The sequence below is a fragment of the Manacus vitellinus genome, unplaced genomic scaffold (genome assembly GCF_001715985.3).
Source record: "Manacus vitellinus isolate BGI_N305 unplaced genomic scaffold, ASM171598v3 scaffold_12_pilon, whole genome shotgun sequence".
Classification (NCBI taxonomy): Eukaryota; Metazoa; Chordata; class Aves; order Passeriformes; family Pipridae; genus Manacus; species Manacus vitellinus.
The window spans coordinates 3,111,469-3,136,852 of NW_021938949.1; the positions used below are offsets into that span (position 1 = coordinate 3,111,469).

Sequence of the window (25,384 nt, forward strand, 5' to 3'; positions counted from 1 at the left end):
AACCTGTGCCAGGGCCTCCCCACTCTCACAGTAAAGAACTTCTTCCTAATATCATTTGAACCTACAGTCCTTCAGCTTAAGGCCATTCCCCCTTGTCCTGTCACTCCATGCCCTTGTGAAAAGTCCCTCTCCGGCTCTGTTAGAGCCCCTTTAGGTACTGGAAGGCTACTCCAACGTCTCCACAAATTTCCTTAGTTTTTTTACTTCATCTCCATAATGTCCAGCACCTTCATCCTTTATTCTTTTACCTTTTGTTTTGGCAAATTGTTATCTTTGCTTTCAGAGCTTATGATTTCCAGCATGGTTTTCTGGTCTATGTGTGTGTCTGTACCTGTATGTGCATGTCCTTATACTCCTTTCATCTGCCTCTTTTGAACTCCTTAGTTGATTTTAGTGCTGAGATACCACTGTGTTTCCTCCCTGTCCTTTCAGAGAGGGTCTTGTCTGATCCTACAACTCCTCTGTAAGTGGTCACTGCTGTACTAACTGAGCTGCTGCTGATGGAAGATAACTGATAATTCAAGCTGGAGTCCCTGACTTGTTATAGATGTGTCTAAAAGCCACATGGTGCTTGAAAATCACCAACCTGAATTGCTGGCTGACATGTAGGACATAAACTGTACGTAGCTTAATTCCAGCTCATGTCCTGTAACAAACGTCTCCCACTGACTCGAGTCCTTCAGAGGCACCCACCCAGTTGGAAACACTTTGCCTTGGACATGTAAATCACAGAATTCTGTGACAGAGATTCCCCCAAAGCTGGGAGCTGGGCAATGGTGTGGTGTGAATATGGTGCACAGCTGCCCAGGGAAGTGGTGGAGTCACCATCCCTGGAAGTGTTCAAAAAACTTATGGATGTGGCACTTGGGAGGTGGTTTAGTGCTGACCATGGTGGTGCTGGCTTGACAAGCTGGACTTGATGATCTTAGAGGTCTCTTCCAAACTTTTTGATTCTATGATTCTACTGCCACTTTGGTTGCCAAAGGCAGGCTTCATGTCCTCCTGTACTGTTGCTTAGAAGACTTTTTTACTGTGGTTACGCAGTGATTCCTCAAGAAGGTGATGGAACATCACTGGTGGATTAGAACTGCTAAAAACATCAGTAAGAACCCATAAACTCTGGGGAGTCCTTCAGGAGAAACACAGAACTGTAATTGTGTGCAGCAGTTTTGAAACCAGTTCCAAACTGGCTACAACAGAGTTGTTCATATCTTTAGGCAGAGTAATTCGGACTATTTTTTCTGGAAGCTTTATTCTTGTTGTTTCCCCTCCTATTTCTTGCCATATGGTATTTATTCACAGGTGGTTCCTTGCTGCTGCACAGTGTGCTCTTAGCTCTGGTTACATCCCAGCTGACCCTTGTGGGATGTTACACTAAGAAATGTGTCCCATGTCTCCGTTCCTTGAACTTTATGGACACTTGCATGTGCACGTGCACATCCCCCACCCTGTCACATGTATTTATCCTCTGACAAACCCCTACTTCAGTTGGAGAGGAAATAATCTACAATCCCCTATGGTAAAGATGAGAATATTAGTGATATGGGTCCATATAGGTGAATGTCTTACTGAATGAGGCTTGAGTTCATCCAGAAATAATCAGCAAGGAAGAAAAATAATGTAACAAATCTTGTTCAAAATACATCACTGAGCACATACAGAAATATCAGATAGTACTGGACAGGCTTTGGATATATCTCATTCATGCTGTAGTTCCATTGTAGAGAAAAAGGGACACCACAATATTTTAATTCAAACAAAACAACCCTAATATGAGAAGGTTGAGAGTTGGATGTAAGAATAAATTGGTTATGAGCAGTTTGCCTCTGGAAAGATGAATATTGGAAACTCCACTAAGATTTCCTCATTTTGCTTTAGGAGTAGACTTTGCCCAAAGTATCTGTAGAATTTTTCATAAGCAATCCTAATCCTAACCCTAAAATTAAAGGCCATGATATAAATTAAGGCTCTGGTACACGCGTAACTTTTATCAATCCTGAATGAATCTTGTGCTGATGTTTAAGTACTGTTTGTTTTTTGTTTTGGTTTGGTTTGGTTTTAAACATGTCACGAACAGGAACTGGTGAACCTGCTTTTGACTGGCAAAGCTGTGTCCAATGTTTTCAACAACGTGATAGAGCTGGACTCTGGCAATGGGAATATCACGATCTTGAAAGGCATCACCAGCCGCAGTGACATCGGTTTGCTGTCTCTCTTCGAGCACTATGATGTCTGTCAGGTATTTCCTTTCCCTGGCTTTAAGCAAAAAAGAAAACAGTTACATTTAAAATTATACTTGGGGTGAGTAAAGCAGCAAGGCAATGATGGGCTTGGTTTGGTTGCTCTGCTCTGTGCTGGAGGGGTGGTGGGGGTGTATGAGCAGTAAAAAAAAAATTATAGAAGTTAAAATAGGTGTTAGTGCAGTGGGATTGTTCCCTTTAACATGCTTTGGAAAGTAGTATTTTAATTGTATTCATCATGAGAATTAAAAGATAGATTAAAAATTTCAAAGAAGTGACAGCCATTAGTTTACCTCTGGGCAAACTTCTGTAAGGATTTCACTGGTTTTCCGTGTACAGTGCTGGGGAAATGGACATCTTTCCTAAAGACATATTCTATCTTAAACAGACAGTCTTGTGTTTGATTCAAGAATATTATTTGAAATTCTCTTACCTGTGTTGGATGCCAGATAGGATACTTGTAGCAGTCCCATCTGGATTTGCAGTCAGCACCTCTATAAAAATTTGAAAGCGATTGCCAAAGAAATTGTTTGTACTGATACAGTATAAATGTATGACTGAAAAGAAAGCCTGGTTTTAACCTTTTCCCAGCTACATTTTCCTACTACTTACAAATAATAATTTTTGGTTTTTTTTTAATTAACACAATCATTTACATTATTCATAATATTATAAAAGGCTTGAATTCAGTCAAGAAATTATATCAGTGTATCCAAATCAGATGAATTCAGAACAGAGTGGGCTAAAAATAAGTAAGCATCTGTGTCTAGTTCACGCTTCTTTTTCTTTTCTATAAACAATGTAACATTTAAAACCTCAAAAAATGGTTCTGCATCACTGTAGCATTTTTTCCACTCTATTGGGAGGAAAATGACTTGGGAGTAGCAAAATGGTAAGTGAGGTCAGTGCAGGTAAGAGCTATTTCTTTCCCACCTGCCCTCTAAAAATAAAGTATGTTACCCAGGGAATCAGACACCATTTTCCACTTATTCTGCAAATTATATGGTAGAGGGGTTCTGTTTCTACTACTGTGCTCTTGCCTGGGAGCTGGAATCATGAGCAAGGATCTGTTTTTCCATGCCAGTGGCTCTTAATCAGTTACAGAAACTCCAGTAGACGTAGTTTCCTTTTCTTTTTAGAGTCTACACTAGCTGGGCAGCTGCTGCAAATTGTCTTGGTTCTTATTAAGAACATCTGGGAGTTCTCTGCATTTCAGTTCAGATGCAGTGTCTGCTCAGGACTAGAATAAAAGTCACATTCTGGTGGACTTTGGCCTCAAATCGGGGTGTCTCCACTGTGGCTTCAGCATGGAGGGCCAGATTCTGCTTTCTGTTACAATATTTAGAGCAATTTAGGAAAAATAAATGTCACTGGTAGTTTGCAGGAGTGGAACTGAGAATAGAATTTTCAAACTGACTCTTTTCTTCCTCTCAGTAAGTGGATTCAGCATCCAATTACAGTGTGGCTGTGAGGCTGGGAACTGACACCAGTCATGGAAAAGGACTGTCATTTTTGGTTGGTTTTATTTTTTGTTTCCAGTAGCAAGAAAATCCTGAGCGTGCTGTATGGTGAATCATAGACATCGGAGTTGGAAAACTCCCTTTAGGTCACATCCAGCCAATCTCCCAGGGGATAATTCCGGATATTTTTATGTCCTGTCATATAGCAGGGTTTCTTTTCAAAATCTGTGTCCCTGAAGTTCCTGTCTCTTTGTTCAGATGGCCATTTTTTAGCTGATTTTCGGCCATCTAACCGTGATCTTACCTTTCTTCTCATACCTCTCTACTTTAAAATATAAGTACAAACACAGATTTGTAGGTACTTGTGAATTTGGAGATTTTAATATCTACTACACAGCTCGTGTTTGGATACACTAATATTAAATCTGACTCTTCATTCACTTAGTTTCCTCTGATTATAATTTTACTTCTAATCCAACCTGCCCCCTAAACAATTCCTCCCCATCCGCTGGACATTTGCAGCTGATGTAACAGTTCCTCCCTTTTTCATCAGTACATCCTGTCCAAAGCTTGTTTTTACTCTGCTCTGCTCTAGACTTGTTCCAACTTGCCAACACATTTAGGAAGAGATATTCAAGATATTCCAGGCTGGTTGCTGAAAATCCACGTGGAGAAAGATTTCTATACCATTTTATCTCCCTTGTCTAATACGTGGAGTATTTGTATATAATCCACAATTCCCTTGGCATGGGGAGTTGAAAATACCATGAGGGCATGTGAACTGAATTAGTCCTCCTGTCAAACTTCAACAGTAGCAAATGAAAACAAAATGATCCCTTCCTTTTTCTCCTGGAGAATCCCACTGTGTTCCCAATCCATTAATCTCTTCCAGTGGATCATGCCGAACGTGTTATCTCTGCTGATTAGAAAAATGTGTGCTCTGTGTAATTTGTCTGGAACTGTTAATGTCTGATCATCACTCTCAGCCCTGAAATATCACCACACTCAGAAGAGCTTTTTGCAGTGTAATTACTTGTTGCAAATTGTTTCCCAATGACAGATGGATCCATTCCATCCATTTCATGTGCAAACGTTTAGTTCCGTAGTGAGATTCCCTATTTTAATGCAAAAAAGCTAAAAGCCCAATTTTGTTACTTTTCAGTAGCCAAGTTACACATTTTTGGATTTTTTTTTTCTTTGTGCTAAGCCCATATTTAAGCAATATTAATTCCACGTGATCTCACACATTTGACTTAGAAGCATAAACTGAGATTTTAGGTTTTCTGGGATTTATTTAGAGCTCTTAAAGCAACAGAAACATTTCCAAAAACTGATCAGTGCGCAGAAAATTGGTGGAGGTTTCCCCTTTTTGCTGAGCTGCAGGACACAGCAGTTCAGTGAAGTCTCAGGGAAGCTGAGTGGTTTCTCAGCAGGGACAAGACCTCAGAGAAGGGGATGAGGAACAGGAGTGGGCAGGGCCAATTATAGCAGTCCTGGGTGAGAAAGTCCCTGCATTTGGGTCAGAGCCTTTGGCCTAAATGCCACGTTAAAATTGCAAGTGGAAAGACTTGGAATGATGAAGTTCTTTTTTTCAAAATCTCTCCTGATGTTAAAAGTAGAAATGGATGGAAACAGATGCTCCTCATCTTTATGGCAGGTCATTTAAGAGACTTACTGTGACAAAGGGAAGAATAATCTGCATTCAGAGATGATAAATTTAAAAGACACCACTATTATTATTATTATTAATAATATACTAACTTCAATAACATTAATAACCCATCAATAAATACCACTGTGCTCATTAATATTAATAATGATAATAATATCAATAATATATATCATTATGTGTCATTTCCTATTGAAAGATCTGTGCTTTCCAAGAGTGCCAAGTGTCATTACCATTTTACAGAGGGGGGTAACAGATGAATAAAAGTCAAAGTGCTTATCCCAGTAAGTCCCCCAGTAAGGTCGTGGCTGAAGTGGGATGAGCACAGGTCTGAATCCCTCATTCTAAAGGCAGTATGGTATTGGCTGATGAATTTGTTCATCCTTCTGAAAAGTGTTTTGAAACCACTTTAGTTAAGTGCTGGTATATGTGAAGTAATGGAAATACTCAAGGCTAATTGTCTCTTTTGAACCTTCACTCTGATTCTTTGTTTTCCCTGATTCTCTCCTGCTTTAACCTGTCCTGCTGCAGTAGTTAAACCTCCTGCCACCTGACCTCCCAAACTATCCCTACTCTGATTCCTGACAGTGTCCCAGGCACTCCCTGAGCTGTCAGCATTTTGGGAGACTGTTGCTTTTTAGTTTTTGCTTTATTGAAAACGAAGAGAGGACAGTGACAAAGAAGTTATGCTCATTTTCCCCTCTTTCTTTTCAAAGAGAAACAGAAATAAACAGAATTTATTCATTAAAATTCCGCAGATGGGAAACATTATCTTTGGTCCTTTTGATGAAACCAGCACACTCTGTGCTGTGACAGGACCTACTTGAATTACTAAATTCAGCACACATGCTCTGTCTTCTGCCACCTCACTGCTTTATTTGCCCTGTGGAACATCCTTCCTATAACCTTCTCCCCTGGGAAATATGTCTCCTGAACAATCACTTGTATCCATCAGATGGACTGGATTCAAGCCAGGGGTTGTGGAGGGGGAGGTTTAGAAAGAGGGGTTTAACCACCTCATTTGAGAAACCAGCAACAAAAATATGCAAGTGCAAAATGGAAACTTGACGGTCGGTTTTAATTTTCCATTTATTTTTCGGGAATAGGGGTGGATATTGTGCCCTGTAGGTGCTTTCAGGAAGGGATGCTGCTATTTATCTGAGGCATTTGTGACACTGGGGGCAAAATCATGTGATACATTCAAATTTAACTGAAACAAGGCTGGCAAAGCATTAGCCTTTGAAAAAGAGTGTTCTTCATTCCCTGTTTTTACATCTCCCTTTCTAGCCTGGAACTGAAATGTTCTTCAATGAAGTCCTATTGTCCTCCCAAGTTATGGACAGTTATTTTCCCAGAGGCCAGTCCCTGTGGCTGGGGTATTGGCATCACTTTCTTCTCAACATCCTTCCAAATAAAATAGAATCGCGGAGTTTTTCTTTGAGACAATAAGAATAACAAAGCCCACATGTTTAGAAGAGCTCTTCGTGCTTTGCAAACAGACAAAACAGAAAACGATAAGTCAAATATTTTCCACATGTCTCTCTAGATTATAAATACCTGCATTTGCATGTGGATTTGTGCCATCTCACTTCAGGTCCTTTATAGGCTGAGAATGTTTCAGGTCAGAATCCAGCCAACTCCCTTTATCATGGATGAACAGGGGAAATGTCAGAATTTCTGACAAAACCCATCTCTTCCTTGCTAAGTTTTACAGACAGCCAAAGCCTAAGGGCCAACCTAAGTTAGAGGGCCTAGAAATAGATGCAGAAGAGTTAAGTGGAGTGAATCCTGACCCATCCTTGTCATTGCAGTGATGTGACCTAGCACAGTGAACTAGAAACTCCTTCATGTGCAGCGAGGAAATGGCAAAGTGCTGAAGTTTGAGTGAGGGTCTGAATCTCCCTCACGATTTATTCACTTGTTGGGACATACCAGAAGAGCAACAGAGTGGGAAAAGGTTAAAGACAAGATCCAGAGGCTCTCTGGCACCCTGACATCTATTTTCCTTGCCACATCTGCTGTCTTTTATACTGTGGCAGCATAAGGGAAATTTAGTCATAAGCCAGTGCTTTCCAGGAGTCTTTGGTTTGGGAGTCCTAGGATTGAAGACACATCTCTTTCTATTCTTCTTTATTGATGTTGCCCTTTCCCCCCTCCCCCCATTTCATTATGAGAAACATTCCCTTTTCTGCAACAAAAAGGTTCCAAAGCTGCAGAGAATTTATCTAGGGTTCCTAGGTAGTGTTGGTTACTACTTTTTAACTCTATGGCTAAAAACTCTTCAATTTCTGTCTGACCTGGCATAGCCATTTCATTGTACATACTCTGAATGTCAGATATTGTGAGCATTAATGTTATTTTTCTTAATCTGATTGAAATCAAGTACCTATCAATGGCAGTAATTTTACCCTCACAGTGTCCCTTAACTATCTGCAAACATAACAGGAATGTAGCTGACCTGGTGTTTCAGTGGTGCTGGTGGAGTAGGTGACCTGAGGGTTCCTGCTCACTCAAGGGCTGTTGCAAAGATATCTGGTTTTACACCAGTGACACTTCAGTCTTAACACCATTGGAACATTGTTTAATATTAATTCAGTAAAGGTCATTGCAATTGTGGGGGGAAAACACTGGCAGAACAAACAATAGGGTGTTCCTTGTAACTCTGAAAGCTTTGTGTAATTATCCTTTTGTCTGTCAATCCCATTGGATTTAGTACAACCAACAATTATTCAGTTTGACAAGCACCCAGTGGAATCACTACAGTCTATGATTAGTTTGGAAAATAAGCATCTGTAACAGTTGTATTCAGGCAAATGGACGTTCTGAATATAACAAACAGAATGACTATAATTTTAATTAGAAAATAAAAAGTAAAGTCCAACAAGCAAGGAGGGGAAATTACATTAAGTGATAAAACTCCCGACGAAAAATGCCATCACATCAGTCATATCCAGTGATCCCCCTTGGTTTTGATGTCATATTCTCTTGTTTGTTTCTCTTAGAATTCACATGGCAAAGGGCAGCCTTGTTCAATGAGCAAATAAAAGCTGAATGGTGAAGTACCGTCCACTCATTCTGGTAGAGATGTTGGAATAACTCTCCAGTGATAAATATTTGTGTGTATATTTAATATTTTTTTGTGTAGATTTTATTTCGCCACTGTGAGAGTACACACGAAAATCAGACATGGAAAAAGACAGCCCTTAGCGTTGAAAATGAGCCCTTTGAAGGTGCCTGCTTTTGAAAAATTGACATTTTCCAAAGGTCAGATTGGTGTCCCTGAAATTTATGAGCATTCTTAAGGGATTTTAAGGGAGGAGAGGATTAGGGTTAGTGAAGTCTCTGTAGGAATTGAAAACATGCAGCATGAAAGGACACCTAATTCATTCCCCCCCCTTACTTGTTTTTTGCCTGAAGAAGATTAATGAGCCTGTCTGAAAACAAATATTTGAATAGCAATAGGAATACAGCCATTGAGCCCTTAACAAATAATGTTTCATGGAATAGATGGAAGTCACACATCCCTGATTTGCCTTTGGAAGCCAGAGCCAGCATTACAGGCATAGGGAACACACTGGAAAGGAGGGCCCAGTTCCCTGTCAGGCACTTGCTGGATGGCACACACACTCTTGACTCAGCTTCATGGGTTTCCTGAGGAGTCAGAACACTGGGTGTTCCTGCTTGTTCTTCCCTGTCCTGCTTCAGGGTCCTGTTGTATTCCAGGATCACCAACCAACCTTGCCAGGCAAGAGAGGAAGAACTCACCCCTCAGCAGTGCTGTTGGTATCCCCTTCCCTCACTGATTAGAGATTAAATCTCCTGAGTATTCGAGTTTAAAATTTCTATGAATGAGCATGAAAATAATTTACATGTAATTTCATACAGAATATTCAGAATATTTATAAATATAGTTGAATGAGGGTGTACTTCTGTGTATGAAGGGTCTAGAGAGTAAGTCTGATGAGGAGTAGCTGAGAGAGCTGGGATTATTTAGCCTGGAGAAAAGGAGGCTCAGGGGAGACCTTATCACTCTCTAGGACTCCCTGAAAGGAGGTTGTAGTGAAGTGGAAGTCATCCTCTGCTCCCAGGCAACCAGTGACAGGCCAAGAGGAAACGGCCTCAAGCTGTGCCAGGACAGATTCAGGCTGGACATCAGGAGGAATTTCTTCACTGAAAGGGGTAGTTAAGAACTGGAAGGGGCTGCCCAGGGAGGTGGTGGAGTCACCATCCCCAGAGGTGTCCAAGAAACAACTGGACTTAGTTCTGTGGTTTAGTTGACAAGGTTGTGTTCCGTTGAAGGTTGGACTCAATGATCCTGGTGGTCTTTTCAAACCTAAATGCTCCCACAATTCTGTCATTCCAGTCCACTCAAAAACTGATGGTTGAAGAAACAGCCAAAGAAATCCTCACAATGAGGACTGTCCTTAATTTGTCAGTAACAAGGTTCCATGTTAATATTGTAGAAAAAATCTAGACATGTTTTGCAGCTTGATGTTAAAAGACAGCAGCTGACCCTCGGGTAATGCAGGTGATGTAACCCAAATGAAGACTCCTCCCTTCTTATGGGAGAGGAGGATTTGAGCTACAGTTTTAGACTCTTTATTGTCTCAAAGTTCATGCCCTCACTGATCTCTGCAAGGATTGGAATTGAAAACTATACATGTTTGGAGAATGTTCCTACAGCCCTTGATCATCTGCACAGTTTGTCCTGTCTTGGTGGGAGTGAGAACTGCAGTGGATGTGGCTTTGAAAGTTCTGTATCTCTCTAATCTTATTTTGTCAAATGTTGTTTGATGGAGCTGGGAAGTCACTTTTGCAGACATATGTAGGAGAAGACTGGCTGTTCTTTTTGGCTTTGGCTTATCTGCATATTAAAATATGCATCTTTGTGAGACTGAATCTTTTCATCCGTGTCCCTCTAACTTGCCATCTTTTGTTGCATCTGCGTATTTCCCTTCTTGATGACTCCTGTTAGCAGTATTATTGTAAGCTTGGAAAAAAATGTCTTTACTTTTAAGCCAAGAATTCACATAAAAAGCAAAACTGTTGCATAAAAGGCTGTTTTAAATAGATTTTTAGCGAAGTAATGAGTCAGAGAACAGTTACTTAATTAGCTGGAGACTTGTTGTCTAACATGAGAAGAAATTCTCATGAGGGAAGCAGTTGGATTTGCACTCCTGTAACTCTACAGATATAAATTCTAAATATCAATGATGACAAAAACACACACTCTTTATCACTTAGGGTGCTGTTCAGGGTTTTAATTACAACAGAATATATGTTGACTTCTGCCTTTTGGCAGCATATTAGATGACATTTGTACCTGTGCCCAAGGTGAAGAGCTGAGGGCTGCACTGTAGAATATCCACAAATCTGTGTCTACAAAACATGTATAAGAATTTTTCTGTTAAAAGCCCCCCAGTTTCCAGCAGCATTCCACTGCAAGCAAAATGTTTAATTTCAGATTTGAGTTTCCCTGAGCAATTTATCAAAGATACAAAACCCAACAATTCAGTGGGGGGAAGAAACCCAGTATTATTTGGAACCTTAGAATACAGATTTCAATGGCAGGAATAGAGCTGATAATAAATACCTGTTGTAGCTGAATATTAAAATCCTAGCTGGAAGAAATAAAGTTTCTTTGCTCCACTGAGCAATCTAATGATTAATTTTGCTCTCTTATTTACTCTGATGGAGCTAATACCCTTAATTGATACTGCAGCTTTGTAATGATAGTTATTGATGGTATCTGTCTCAAAACACATTAGTGTGAGGTGAAGAAAATCCTATAAGATACTCACTGACCTCAGGGGATGCAGGAAATTCCATGACTCATTTTAAATCAGCATATATTGAGTTTCAAACCCAACACCAGTGATGCCGTAGCTCTGGGAGGTGACCAACGCTTCCAGTTCATCCTGTTTGTTTCCCAGACTGTGTGTGTCGGTGTCCAGGTGTTTCAGATACATTCCTGAGCCCTCTGTGCTCCCAGGAAATGTGCAAATGTTCCCACCAGGATGGCAGTCCTCAAGGTTGGCTTGCCTACTGCAGTGCTGTTGGTATCCCCTTCCCTCACTGATTAGAGATTAAATCTCTTGAGCATTCGAGTTTAAAACATCTGTGAATGAGCATGAAAATCACTTACATGTAATTTCATACAGAATATTCAGAATATTTATAAATATACTTCCAACTTTCAGAAGGAGGGCAAAAGCTTTGTAAAGGCTTTTGTTAAAGAAATCATTTTGGTTTTTCAGGTGACAGTATTTCATTTTTAAGAATAATGAAGCAAAACAAGTGCTTCTGTTGTTGGTTTCTTCTAAAAACTGAAAATCATTTATAAATCTGGACTGTGAAGCTAAAAGAAGATGGTAAAGTGAAGGGAATGTATTATACTCTTAATTCAAGAAGGGATTTTGGGTTCAGCTGAGTTGCCCACACAGGGATTCTCATGTTATCTGAGATCCTATTAGTCTCTTGCCTGGCTTCCAGCTACTCTTGCATGAGAGCAGAGTCTCCCATTGGTCTCATGTTGCATTCCTGGCCTAAACTCACTGTGGTTTTACAGCTATTGCAGAGGACAGGGTTCCTTTTGGTTCTGATCATGTGGGATATGATCTTTTTGCTGTCAGGGCACTACAGCTGGATGTCATTACCTGCCTATAACTGAAAGCCAAGTATTTGCTTTATATCTCCCCTGATTTACTGAAGGTGTCCTCATCAAGACTCTGTAATGAGCCTTCATTAAAGTCTGTAGACTGCAATAAATAAGTGATCTCATGAATTCCATGTTTTCCACAATGAATTGTTTCTCCCCCTGCCCCTCGTGACATTCTAATGTTTTATGTCTTTTAGGTTGGTTGCTACTTGAAGACCCCCAAGTACCCAATTTGGCTGGTATGCAGTGAGAGCCACTTCAGTGTCCTTTTCTGCTTGGAAAAGGATTTACTCAGTGACTGGAAAACGGGAAGGAGATTTGACCTTTACTACTACGATGGCTTGGCCAACCAGGACGAGGAGATCCGGCTGACAGTCGGTATGTGCAGCTCAGTCACTCTGCATCTCAGCTCTGGGGGTGGCAGCAGCATCACCACAGAAAGAAGAATCCAATATTACAAACAGTGATGGTCACAGGCATGAAATACTGCGTGCCTGTTTCCTAATTTTCATAATTAACGTTGGTGGTTAATTGGAAATTGGGTTTCGCAAGGAAATTTTGAGGATCAGCTGCTGAAAGGGTTAAAAGTGAGTATATGCCACTTTATACACACTAGTAAAGCATTCAGTGGCACTGATTTCCAAGGATCAGGTTGTGATCTGGCCTATTCATACTCCCAGGGCAGTATTTAAACCATATTTAACTACTCCCATTCTCCTTCACATCACCCCACATCATTTCTACAGGCAGGAAATGCGAGTCTCCTCTTCCTCAACCCTCCACAACAGCAGGGAAATGAGCAGGGAGGGTGTGGAAGCATGAAATCCTTGATCTGCTAAAAAAAAAATCTCTTGCCTGCCTGTAAACATACCTGCAAAAGATCTTCCAGCTTTTTACACTCCTTCTTTCAGGAAACCATGCCAAATTATCCAGCTGCTTTTACAGTAACTACACTCTTGTCCAACTGGAAGGCATTTGGATAAGTATCCTGATCCTTAGAAAGCACCTACTTACTGCCATATCAAGACATTCTTGACCACTACATTTTTATTTGCTAATAATATCTTACTTATCTTCTGTTTTCTTTCCCTCGATATATTTATACAATCTAATCTGTGATTCTGTGATAATCAAATTCCTTCTCAGTCTTGAGGAGCCACTCTGTTGTAGCCTGCTCCTTAAAAATAAGTTGTCTCTGTTCCTTATTTGCACCAATATCCATGTTCTTGGACAGAATGGGTTATATTTGGGTGTTTTATGTTCTACTGGAGTCCATGTGGCAAAGCTGTTTATGCAGTGCTGGGGGCTTCAGCATCTCACAAGATTTGAGAGTGAATTCAATCATCATTCTACCTGTTATTTATCCTCTTATTTTTATTAAAATCCCTGTCATTCTATTGTAGGGGTCAGATTATATATTATCTGAAAAAATGCTTAAACTTTTACAGGACTTTAGTTGCCAGCTGGTTCCCACATGGTCTCTCCCAGATAAAAATGACATGGAAAGTTCAGGGCAGGACTAGAAACACGTTTTTTCTGTTGTGTTGCACCATGTAACATATGGTTCAAACCAGGAGCCCTTATCTGTCTTTCCATCATTAATAAATCAGGAGTGTTTCCAAAATCCAGAGCTGCCAGGTGCTTTAAGATCCCTGGATGAGGAATTGCTCAGAACATGCATAAATTTTTCTCTTTACTGTTCTACCTGTCCTGGCATAGCTCTGTATTTCTCCTCAGAACCTAAACCTGCATGGAGAGATAGAAATCTCTTTGCTGTGGCTGTGGCCTCTTCCAGGGATATGTCCCAGTAAATCCCCTATTATCTGTGACATTCAGCAAAACACAGTAAAATGCAAATATTTTCATCATTCCAGGGAAGCCCTGTCCTAGTTCTGGCTGTGCAATAATCCTCTGCTAGGTCTGGAGAAAACTGAAATTACTTTGCATCCAAAAGGTAGCACTGGTCCTGCATCTCAACCATGCACACAAAACCAGATGGAAATATCAAAATGCTGAATATTACTGGTATTTCCCTTGTGGAAATGCCACCAGGAGATGATGGTTAAGCAGTGTTACCTGGAGATACAGCATGAGGTGCAAGGTGCTGCCCCAGCCACATCTCACTGGTGCTGGTCAGCAAAGCTGTTTGCTTTTCACAAAGCAGGAGGGTAAATTCCTTAAAATGAGAATTTGACTGTAATTAGGGAGATTAAAATCAAGGTCACATTTTAGGAAATCTTGAAGACATTACACTGGGCAAGAAAGGTAGAACAGATAGAGTGAAAGAGTGGAATTTTGAGAGTAATAACAGTTGCCACTTTATGTTGAGAATTTGTCTTGCTTCTCATCCCCATAACTATTTGCCAAAATATAGACAAGAAATCATAGAATGGTTTGGGTGAGAGAGGATTTTAAAGATCATCTAGTTCCAACCCCCCTGCCATGGGCAGGGACTCCTTCCACTAGATATAAAATTCCTGCTGGTATAAAACACCTGCTAATGAATTCAACAATCCTAAAGGGATGAAGGTTCTTTGATCCTTTCTATTGGGATAGAAATTTCTGATAAGCAGAGAAGGAAAAGAAGCCACTGTATCTGAATTAATAACTCTCTGCATTTTGCTCACCTTCTTATGTCAGCTGTTTGGGGACAGTGTGGAGGTTCTGGGACTTTTGTTATATATATTATATGAAAGAGTGTGCTGTACTGCCCAGAGAGATACTACTGCTCTTTTCTAATACAGTTGATGCCTACCTATGTTAACATTTATAATATGTTCTCTCCAAGTGAAGATATAGGGAATTTTTGTGCAATCTGTTTTAAAAAAATCTCTCTTATGTCTCCTTGGTTCATACCTTCAACTCAGGATCCTTTTCAAGGTGTTTTCAAACAGCAGCTGGATAATTGCTAAGAATAATATAACTAAATTCCTCAGAAGATTCTTCCAGAGTCACAGACACCATCCTCAGCCCCTTTCCAGATCCCATGGAAGGCAGCACAAGCAATGAAATCTGTGGTGGTGCTCAGTTTCTCACTACCTTTAGCTTAGAATGTAAGTGGAGATGAAAGAGATTATATTCACATCCTTCTTGCTGTTGATGGCTCCAGGATGGAAGAGTGTTGCTTCAATATTACTTGCTCTCAATGAGTTGTATGAAACACTTTAACACACAGTTTGTTAGTTAATTTAACGTCTCTAAGTGTTCCTGTAAGATACACCTTTACTGATATTTTTCTTTCCTATCCCTTTGTGTGAAAAATCTCCATTCAGGCCTCTTGGTTGGAAGAATTCAAAGCTGAAAATGCCAACATTCATCCAGTGGGCAGTGACTTCAAAAGGCAGCCATGCCATGTCCCTGTCCTGCTACCTGTGCTATGGTCAGGACAGTGGCTGTTGCTTCTCACTATGAGACCATCCAGAACATCAGTATCAGGAATTCCTAGAGGTGTCCAAATACTGTTGGAGACCTCTAATGGACCCTGTCCAGAGAAGGGAATGGAGCTGGGGAAGGGTCTGGAGCACCAGGAGCAGCTGGGGGGGCTCAGCCTGGAGAAAAGGAAGGTCAGGGGAGAACTTTTGAGTCTCTACAACTCCCTGACAGGAGGTTGTAGCAGGTGGAGTTGGTTTCTTCTCCCAGGTAACAAGTCATAGGACAAGAGGAAATGGCCTCAAATTGTTCCAGGGGAGGTTTAGATTGGATGTTGGGAAAAAATTTCTTCACAGAAAGGGTTGTCAAGCATCGGAACAGGCTGCCCAGGGAAGGGGTGGAATCACCATTCCTGGAAGATTTCAAAAAACGTGGTGGCACTTGAGGACATGGCTTAGTGTTGAACAAGGTGGTGGTGCTGGGTTGACAGCTGGACTTGATGATGATCTTAAAGGTTCCATCCTCAATGATTCTATGATTCTATGTTAAAAACTCTTCAATATTAGGATAAAAGAGAACTCTTTTAAAATTAAGAGATTCCTGTGCACCTCAAAGTTCCTGAAGATCTCTGAAAAAACTGCCAGCACTTTATGCACTTCTAAATATTATCCATTTCCTACTCCAGCCCTTACAGTCATTCAGAGTTCTCTGCATGTATTTATGCTGATCAGATCAACACACAAGGGAGAGCTAGGTTCCCTCTGTGACATGAGAAAGCCAGATCTATCTGAGACTGGCAGCTGGGAATGTAGGAACAATTCCCTCCCATCCTGTCTGCAGCAGTCTCACTGAAGCAGACCCAAATCCTACACCCTGTCTTGGCATCACTCATTGCTTGCAACCAATCCATTGGCTGGATGACAGGCAGAGAAGAAGAAAGAGAAAAAAAAAAATAACCTGCTGCAGTTTAAATGTTTTACTCCAAAACAGGAAACAGCTGAGCAGACTGACATCCAAGCTGGTTGCAGGATGTTTTGTCCCTGGGAAGTTCAGCGACTACTTTCACTGTTGACAGATCCCCTGTCTGAGACAGTGACCTCTCTGTTTTCCCTGGAACAGTGGGATTCCTCTCCTGTCCCAAAGGAATGCTCACAGCCTGGGGCAGCTCTCTGATAATCCAACACAGCCTCTTCTCCTCTCTGTGCATTGCTTGCTAAGTAGTCAGGGGACAATCTTCTTTTCCAGGGTAAAAGAGTCTTAAACCAGTTTGGGCTGGACTTGGGGTTTGCTGTTCCAGTGTTTTACTACCACCATTCTTAGTATTTGAGTAACAGCAATTACTTGCTCAGTAATTATGACATGAGTTGTGAAATAAAAGCCTCACGACAGCCCTCATTTTGTGATCTGTGGTTTTCCTTGAAACCATCTCTGTATTAGTGAACTATCCTGGGTCAGGGCACGTGGTTTAGTGGTGGGTGTGTCAGTGCTGGCTCGATGGTTGGACCCAGGGATCTGAGAGGTCTCTTCCAACCTTAATATTTCTATGGTTCAGTGAGTCTGAACACTGTCCCACGATCATCCTGACTGTTCAGTAGCCAGCACAATTCTGGGCAAGCTTCTGGCCCAGAACAACTAATACTGGGCACAATAATGTATTTAAATGTATTTCCCAAAAAAATGTATTTCCCGTGAGCCGTAGTTTTTGTATCTGCTCTGAGTATTCCCAGCCCTGTCTGTGGCCACTCTTTTTAGGTCACAGAGTCATAAAATGGTTTGGTTTGGAAGGAATCTTAAAGATCATCTCATTCCAAACCCCCTGCCATGGGTAGAGACACCTTCCACTAGATGAGGCTGCATCAAGCCCCATCCAGCCCAGCCTTGGATACTTCCAGGGATGGGGCATCCATCCAAATTGTGTGAATGAGGGCAGGAGATGGTGTTCACGTGACAGAAGTGCTCACCCTCCAGGATATTTCAGTCCAAAGTGGGCTGGGAGATGTGCAGTGTGAGTGATAATCCATCACTTCCATGTGTGGAGTTCCTATAAGCCATTGTGGGATCCTGTATGGATAGAAGTGATTCCAGCCACTGACAAATGTCTGTTTTGTCTCTGCAGATACAACTCAGGTGTGCACTGAAGATAAAGAAAATGATCTCACTCCTCCACTTGAGCATTGTATTAGGACAAAGTAAGTGAAATGACAGGTTTTCATGCAGAAAATAGTCACTGATATAATGTATGTAGGGCTGGAGCATAGTGAAAATATTGGTGCAAGTAAACTTGATAAAAATTACTGCTTAAAAATCAGAAAGGATCTGAACAGGCCAGGCTGTGACAATAATGACACATTTAATTGTGTGTTATTGTAGCTAACATTGACCTGGCAAAGGTGTTCACTTCATTCCTTCATTCATGACATCACCAAGAACTGACTGAGCCAGATTTGGTTTGAGAGCACAACTGGGTTTCAAGAGATGTAAATTTAGATTCCCAAAAGTGGTTGCTCCCTATTGCAGAGGTATAAGGAGAAAAGGAGAAAGTTTATTTCTGAAAAGTGTAGTTGCACCGGGGGACTTGGGTATCATTTTCTAGGCCTGAAGCCCTTTGCTCAGCAGTCTCAGTTTTCTCCAGCTGTCTGTGGGCAGCAAAGAGTTTGTCAAGACCACAAAACACTGTGTTTTGTGCAGTCATTCATGACAGCTCTTAGCTCATATTCTCTCCCTAAAGACAAGGCTAGTTCCTGTCCTGTTAGGATTCTCATGGCCATTTTGAGGTTTATATGATATTAAACTATGGGCTTTTAAGCAACTTATCCAAGTCATACTGAAGTTAATGAAAACATTTTCAGCTTAGTGAGACATGAAAGAAAGAAAATGGAGAAATCTAACTGGGTAGAAAAATCAGCTTTATATCAGCTCCAGCATGGCTTGGAAAGTTACTGTCTGGATGTCTCTGGAGCAAGAAGTAAAAGCCTCATTGTCAAAGACCGTGACATTTGTTAAATCAGCAAGCCAAGCTTCAGATTTCTCTTGCAATTTCCCTCCTCTCTTTGCCATATTTTGTTCTGTAAAAAAACCCCATCAAAAAATAAATAAATAAGGTCAAGACCTGCCAAGCAGTGTGTTGATGAAGGGCTGCCATTATAAAGCTACAAGAAGGCAGAAGAGGCATCCTGAGAGGTGACAGCAGTGACATCAGTCCAGGCTCCCTGCACATACAGATTTATTGATTCCTCTCTTCCAGTAACACATAAGCTTGACTCCAAACTAGAATAAATAATGTGTAACCTCAGAACCCCCCCCCAGGGGGAATAATGCATGCAACTACCTAAAGTTGCTCTCCATTCCTGGCGTTGTATCAAAGTTATACAGTGTTTGTAATGCTGGTGTTTGTTTATTTTAAGCTCCCTGCTTTAATCTGCTGGAGAAGTAAATTAGCAGCAAATTCCAGTGCCAGTTTATTTTGTTTGTACCATTCTCAGGACTGTCTGATTTACCCTGATCATTCTGGCTCCTTGTTTTCAGTGCTCTCCACTTGCTTTGGGCCTGTTTAGTTAAGTGTGGCCTTGCTGCAAAAGGTTTTTCATGTTAAATTTTTCCCTTTTGCTTTAAGAACTTTCTCTTCCAATTACGAAACAGCATATAAGGAAAAGTAAAAACAAACCCAACTAACCAATGTTTTAACAAATTGGGAGATAAAAAAAAGGAATGTTTTCTGTCGTAAAACCATGGAAATCACTCCTAAACTAATTTTTAGTAAAGCCAGCAAAGAGCTGTTACTAATTTTGATGAAGTATTCATGATGAAGGTCCTTATCAAACTTTTCTCGTCAAAAAATGTAGGATAATTTCTCAGGCAGAGTGGAGAATGTCACAGTCTGCACAATCAGAACTGAGAAGATTAACTGTTATTAATTGGTTTTATTGTTATTTGAGGTTTTTTTTCCTTTCATTCACATGCCTCAGTTCTGTTTTAATCCATGACATTCCCATTGTTTACCTCAATACGTGAGCACCACCGTCCTGTAACACACTGAGTTCTCTGCCCAACATCTGTCTGCTATTTGTTCTCTTGTCCTCTCCCAAAGGGGAAAGTGCATATGTAATATAGACTGTTTCTGTTTTATTATTTAGAGTTTTATTATTATCAGGAGAGAAAGGTTGTTTTGCTTCTGCAGGAGGAGGAGGAGGCTCATGTTTCCAGTCTATAAAATGTCAGAAGAGTGAGGTTTGAGTTTAAAGCAGGTGGCTGGAGTGACCAGTCACCAACAGGTATCACTATAACATGCAGGCTCCCAAAAAAAGGTTCAGGACAAGCAGAAGTGCTTTTACTGTGGCTCTCAGCCCCAGACATCTGTGGGAGCAGTCAGATTCTGAGCAAAGGATGTCTGGAATGTGCATCCCTGGGTTGTTTTGGAGATACCGTGCAGACATTTTATCCTGCTCTTCCCTGAAGAACTCTCTTATATCACAGCCCTGATCCTCGGCATCCCTCTGCACAGGAGGAAATAACATCTGTTAGCTCTGCCTGAGGGGAATAAAACTGGGATCTGATATTGCAATCTGAATTCAGAGGTATATTTTGTTAACCCTCTACCATCAGTCTGTGCTGGTGGGGCTGTGTGATGCCTCAGTGCATCTGTTTGGCTTTGCAGTGAGACAACCACTGGGAATTTAATGGAGAAGAGGAGAACGTGGGCATTTCACCCTGAATTACTGATGTGCTCTGAAACAATACCAAATTATTAGTCCAGGAGATACTCACTGAATGTTATTCCAGACTGAGCATTGTTCAGGGCCTGAACCGGTTCCTCCTCAGTTCCCGTTAACTCCATGACCCCTGGGTGAGGTTGTAATTGAACCACATGGGTCTAATGTAGTTTTAGTTTTGCTAATCTGATAAATTATAATTGAATCAGCAGCTAGAAAATGCCTTGCATTGGAATTACTTCGTGGCAGGATAGTTTGGGGAAGTGATCCCTCTGCATTGTCTGGGCAGTTTTGTTTCTGTCTGTGAATAAAAGACTTGTTTAGCACCTGTGAGTGAGATCTCCACTGTTTGACACCTCTTCTTGTGCACATTCAACAGGGGAAATCAGTCTAAAAAATGGTTTGAAAATAAACCCAGGAGATAAGGCTTGTTCTGTAAGTTGCCTTCAGCCCTGATTCAAAATATAATTTTCTGTTTAAACTCTTTATGGAAAGCCTGCTTTAAAAAAGGCCAGTTCCTCACTAAAGAGTGATTAACAACATCTTTAACAACAGCAAAAATAGTGTCACATTATGAGTATTTCCAGAGTACAGTGTAGTCTCAGAGCAGGTTTCACTCTTTTGGCCTCTCTGGGGTCTCTGTGGATCCCTCTCAAAGCTTTAATCACTCTGGTGAGGTAGAAGGTTGCACTTTTGAAAGATTGTACAAAAAGATTAGGGATGATTTGTGTTATGACCTGAAAAATCCAGTGGGGGCAGAAGGTGACAATTGTATTTTCTACTTGCATTGGGTCATTTTGGGGGTGATACCCTGAAGAGCTCTCACCACTGGCAAGTGCCAGGTCGAATATCCTCAGCTAGAAAATATTCTGCTCTTAGCTTAAGATGTGAGACATCTCTGCTGTGTATTCCTGCTAAGTCCTGGGATGGGAAACAGTCTTTCTGCATTTTTTCTTTTTTTAATTTTTATTTTCTCAGCAAAGTGAAAAACACAGAAGGAAAAATTTCACAACAGCCCTCAGATGGTCACTTCCTTTGAGACATTGCTCTGAATGCTGCATGGATTCAGCTTTTGGTTTTGTTTTACACTTAATTGACTTGCTCAGCAAAAGGCCTGAGCTGCCATACCCTTGCTGACACATCCTTTCCTCGGTGACAGGAGGAATGTGGCACTCTGGCAACTCACCGTGGCCTCCACCCCCTCCCCAGTGTCTCACTGCTGTGAACATGCTCCCTAGAAAGATTTTCAAAACAGATATAAACACTCAGCACTGGGAATGTAAGAATTTCATTCCCAGAAAATGTGGGCCATGACCTTGCAAATGAGAACTGCCCCAGACAAGGGTGGATTTGTGCCATGAGGGGCTCTGGCTGTGCAGGCAGTTGACTCAGTGCAGTGTGACTGGAGAGCATCGTCCTGCCTTGACTGAGTCTTGGTTCAGATCTTTGTCTTCTGCTGTGATCTGAAGACCCATTTTGTGGCAAATTCAGGGTTGATACTTCCTTTACACTGTCACATTCCTGAAGCCAAGCTGAGCTTTGGCAGCCAGTGCAGGGCAAGCATTTAAAACGTGGAATGGTTTTGTGCGTGTTCGTGTGGACTCACCTGGAAACGCTGTTCTCAGTGTGCAACTTCAGTGTTACTCTGAAGAGGGAATAAGGGCAGGGAGAGGCAAAACCTCAGCATAGGAAAAGCAAAACATCACCATTAAAATGAGGCATTGAATGCTTTGAAGGAACCAAGGTAAGGAGCAAAGATAAATGAAGTGATCTGGGCGCAGGGTCTCAGAATCAGAGAGTTCCTGATCAGAGCCCTGCTGAAGAGGAGGGTGCAAATTGCCTGCTGACAGCTGAGACACAGTATTCTGGTTATATAGGGTTAATTCTTGTACCCTTCGTGGGTATTCCCTGTGGTCTTTGCAACATGAAGGTCCTTCTTCTGAACCAGCTGCTGCTGAGGACTCTCTGTTGCCAAGGAGGGACTGGAGGAAAGGGTGAGGAGGCACCTCCAGCCTTGGGCACCTAAAATGAGGGGGTACGACCACCTCACTTCTGTTCTTTCCCTTTGAGATATGGTTAGTTATCCCAGATAAGTCCATCCCAATCCCTTTGAGGTTTGCTGGGTGGTTGAGGGATGTGGGTTTGCCTCTCCAAGAACCTGATTAACTGATGGATGTCAAATGGTTGCTCTCATTTCTAGGTGGCAAGGAGCTGTCATCGACTGGAATGGCACGGAACCAATCTTGTGACTGACATGACCTGCACTTCATTGGCCAGGACAAAAAGGAAATGACTGAATTAGCACATTCCTATTCCCACCAATAAAGGAAATAGGACAAGAGTTGTGCAGTGTCTGTTGAGGAAGAATGACATGGTTTACAGGCTGGAGGAGTTTCACCTCAATCACCTTGTGCTTCAGATATTTTGCGTAAAATATAAACAACACTTACGTAAATCCCTTGTCACTGCCTTCAGCATAAAACTTCTGAGGGCAGGCTGAGTTCCCACCACCAAACCAAGGTTACAGATGAAGCAGTGAAGTCATCAACGTCCCCTTGAGGTCTCTTTCTGGATCCACTCTGTATCCTGCAATTGTTTGAAAGCATCTGATGAAAGATGCTGAACCCAGATTTCTCTCTCTGGGCATGCCTTCTCTGTACTGCCTTGTTCTCCTCCAGCAAAACTCCAGTGCCAGTATAAAATATCATCTGAGAAAAATATATTCACTTCCTTACCTGCTATTATAAGCACTAAATAGATTGGTGACCGTAAGGGCTTTTCAGATAAAGCCTGGCCTATACAAAGTTCTTGTTGTGTCATAAATTTGCAGTAAGAATTGTGGTTTTGTGTTACCAAGATAATAGCACTAGTACATTCTTGCTACTGGGTGCAGTTGGTGTGTAACAGTGCCTCGTGCTGATATAGCTCATTTTTCTTCCTGGATAAGAGGCAGCTGTATCAGTATCTTTACATTTATACTGTTACTTATACTCCCAAGTTACAGATTAGATCTGTGGTTTGCTCCTTCAGAATTACAAATAAACCATAAGAGTTGTTAGGTTTGAAATTTAAATGGTGCCTATCTGTGATAGATACCAGTTTTCATGATTAAATAAAGTGCATGTACTGGAATGAGGTACCGTGGAGACATATCATGAGGTACTGAAGCAGCAGTTTGTATTCTGAAATTAATTCTGTAAGTGACATGTTTTAGCAGCACTTGACCAAAATTGGAACAAGTTACTGTACTGAAGATTGGAAAAAAATGCCTTGGAAAAAAGGCAGATAAGTGGTCTTTCTAGAATTATTCCTCTCTCTTGAGTGAATATTTCATGAGAGTTTAATAAAGAACTTTTACTTTCTGATGTTGATCATAGCACCTTCTTCCTAGTTGGTATGCAAACTCCTCTGAGTCCTGATAAACTCATGGAAAATCGATTTCCAACAAAAATTCAGTGTCCTACTGTTGGTAGTGTGGAGAAACTGAAAGGACTCTGCAAATAAAGGTCTTGGGAAATTAGATTTGAAAACCAACTTGAATATGAGCCATAACAAAGTACCAGAAAGGTTTAGATAGTCTTTGGATGAGCGTCTGTCTCCCCCTTAGCTTCCCATTCACATCAAATATCTGTATCATAGAATCATGGAATGGTTTAGGTTAGAAGGGACCTTAAAGATCATCCAGTTCCAACCCCTGCCATGGGCAGGGACACCTTCCACTGGCCCAAGTTACTCCAAGCCCTGTCCAGCCTGGCCTTGGACACTTCCAGGGATGGGGCAGCCACAGCTTCTGTTGCCTCAGCACCCACACAGGGAAGAATTTCTTCCAAATATCTGATCTAAACCTGCCCACTGTCAGTTTAAAGCCATTCTATGCAGTAAAGCGTCTCAGAGTTTCAGTAATTTTAATTTTATTTAATTCACTGTAATATAATGTGTTTGGTTTAGAACAGCAGACAAACTTTGTGATATACAGATCCCCCATTCAGCCCCTGAGGCATCAGCAGCATCACCTCCAAGCTCATTCCTGACTCTCCTACAGGGATGTTGGCAAACCCTTTTATCTCTGTGTACAGGGATGTGTTTGCACTGTCAGCTACAGGGAGATTCAATAATGCCTTTAAGATACTGGCCTCACTGTGAGCTTCAGTGTTTCTGGGAGTGGGAGATCCCAAACAGCCAAAGATCCCTCTTCCAAAGCCTTTTTCCCCTCTCAACATTTCTGTGTTCTAAAGCCCACACTTTGTTTCATGAATCAAATATACTTTAATTTTCCCACCTACCTCACAGGGAGATTTTACATCTATAATGTAAAGCATGATTTATTTTTTTTTTTTTTGCAGAATGCATTTGGACAGAAAATACTGTAGAGATGCTGGAAGATTTTTGGGACCAAAAAAATTCTTTTCTGGATTTTCCAGTGTAGTAAACCTGCATCATTTATTTTAAAGCACTGCTTTAAAGTGTGTCAGTTTGGAGATAACCTTCCATTCCCTGATAGCAGAGCAGCACAGATAAGTGTTCATCTGGGGAAGGGGGGGGAGCTGTTTTGTGACAGGCCAGATTTTATCTGACTGAAATGTGGATGTTTGCAGTGCAGATGTGTCCAGAGGATCTGTTCTCCTCTGGTCAGAGCAGGGGAGATATCAGGGTGTGATTTATCTTTGCTTTAGGATGAGAACTGTGTGCCAGACTGCAGGTTGGTGAGTATAAAGGGAGCCCAAGGGGATTCCTCCAGTGGATTTTACCCATGAAGATATAGGGGTTTTCAGGGTGTAAGAAAGAGGGTAGATTAGTGAATAGGGCTTGGAAATAAATTGTGTTTTATGGATTATCTTGGAGGATAAATGAAGATGAGGAGAGGCCCTGAACTCTGACCCTTTTTCTAAAACAGACCCCAAACAACTTTGTGGCTTCTTCATCACTGGTTCTGGGGATTATTTTTGTGAAAACTGTTCAAACAGATCTCTCTCACCTGTTGTCAGTCATTGTGTCCTTGTATATTTGGTCTGAAAAGTCCACTGTCCACCTACCATCTATTATAAAGAACTAACTCCAGATTCAGCTGTTCCCTCACTCACAAAGGCAGAAATAAAGCAGCTGGACACCTCCCCAAACCCTCACTTACCACCTGTGTGGGGTAAATCCACTGAGCTGGAACATTGAGAACCTCAGCATTTCTAAGCTCCTTCCCCCATCCTTGCTCCTGGAACCTAAAGGCAGGATCTTCATTCCCCAGTGTCCTTACCAGGCAAAGGAACAGCTCTTCAGATTTTCTG

The 25,384-nt window shown here is 41.3% G+C and overlaps 1 protein-coding gene across 1 annotated transcript in view; it reads left to right on the forward strand.

Moving 5' to 3' along the window:
- MINDY4 (MINDY lysine 48 deubiquitinase 4) overlaps positions 1-23,440 on the forward strand; it is a 68,477-nt gene extending 45,037 nt beyond the window's left edge. Inside the window, exons 14-17 of the mRNA XM_029957805.1 lie at positions 2,078-2,239; positions 12,225-12,405; positions 17,513-17,585; positions 22,306-23,440. Coding sequence (XP_029813665.1) covers positions 2,078-2,239; positions 12,225-12,405; positions 17,513-17,585; positions 22,306-22,354 — 465 coding nt within the window. The 3' untranslated portion in view covers positions 22,355-23,440. The remainder of the gene's footprint in view (positions 1-2,077; positions 2,240-12,224; positions 12,406-17,512; positions 17,586-22,305) is intronic.
- Positions 23,441-25,384: the final 1,944 nt, after the last annotated feature.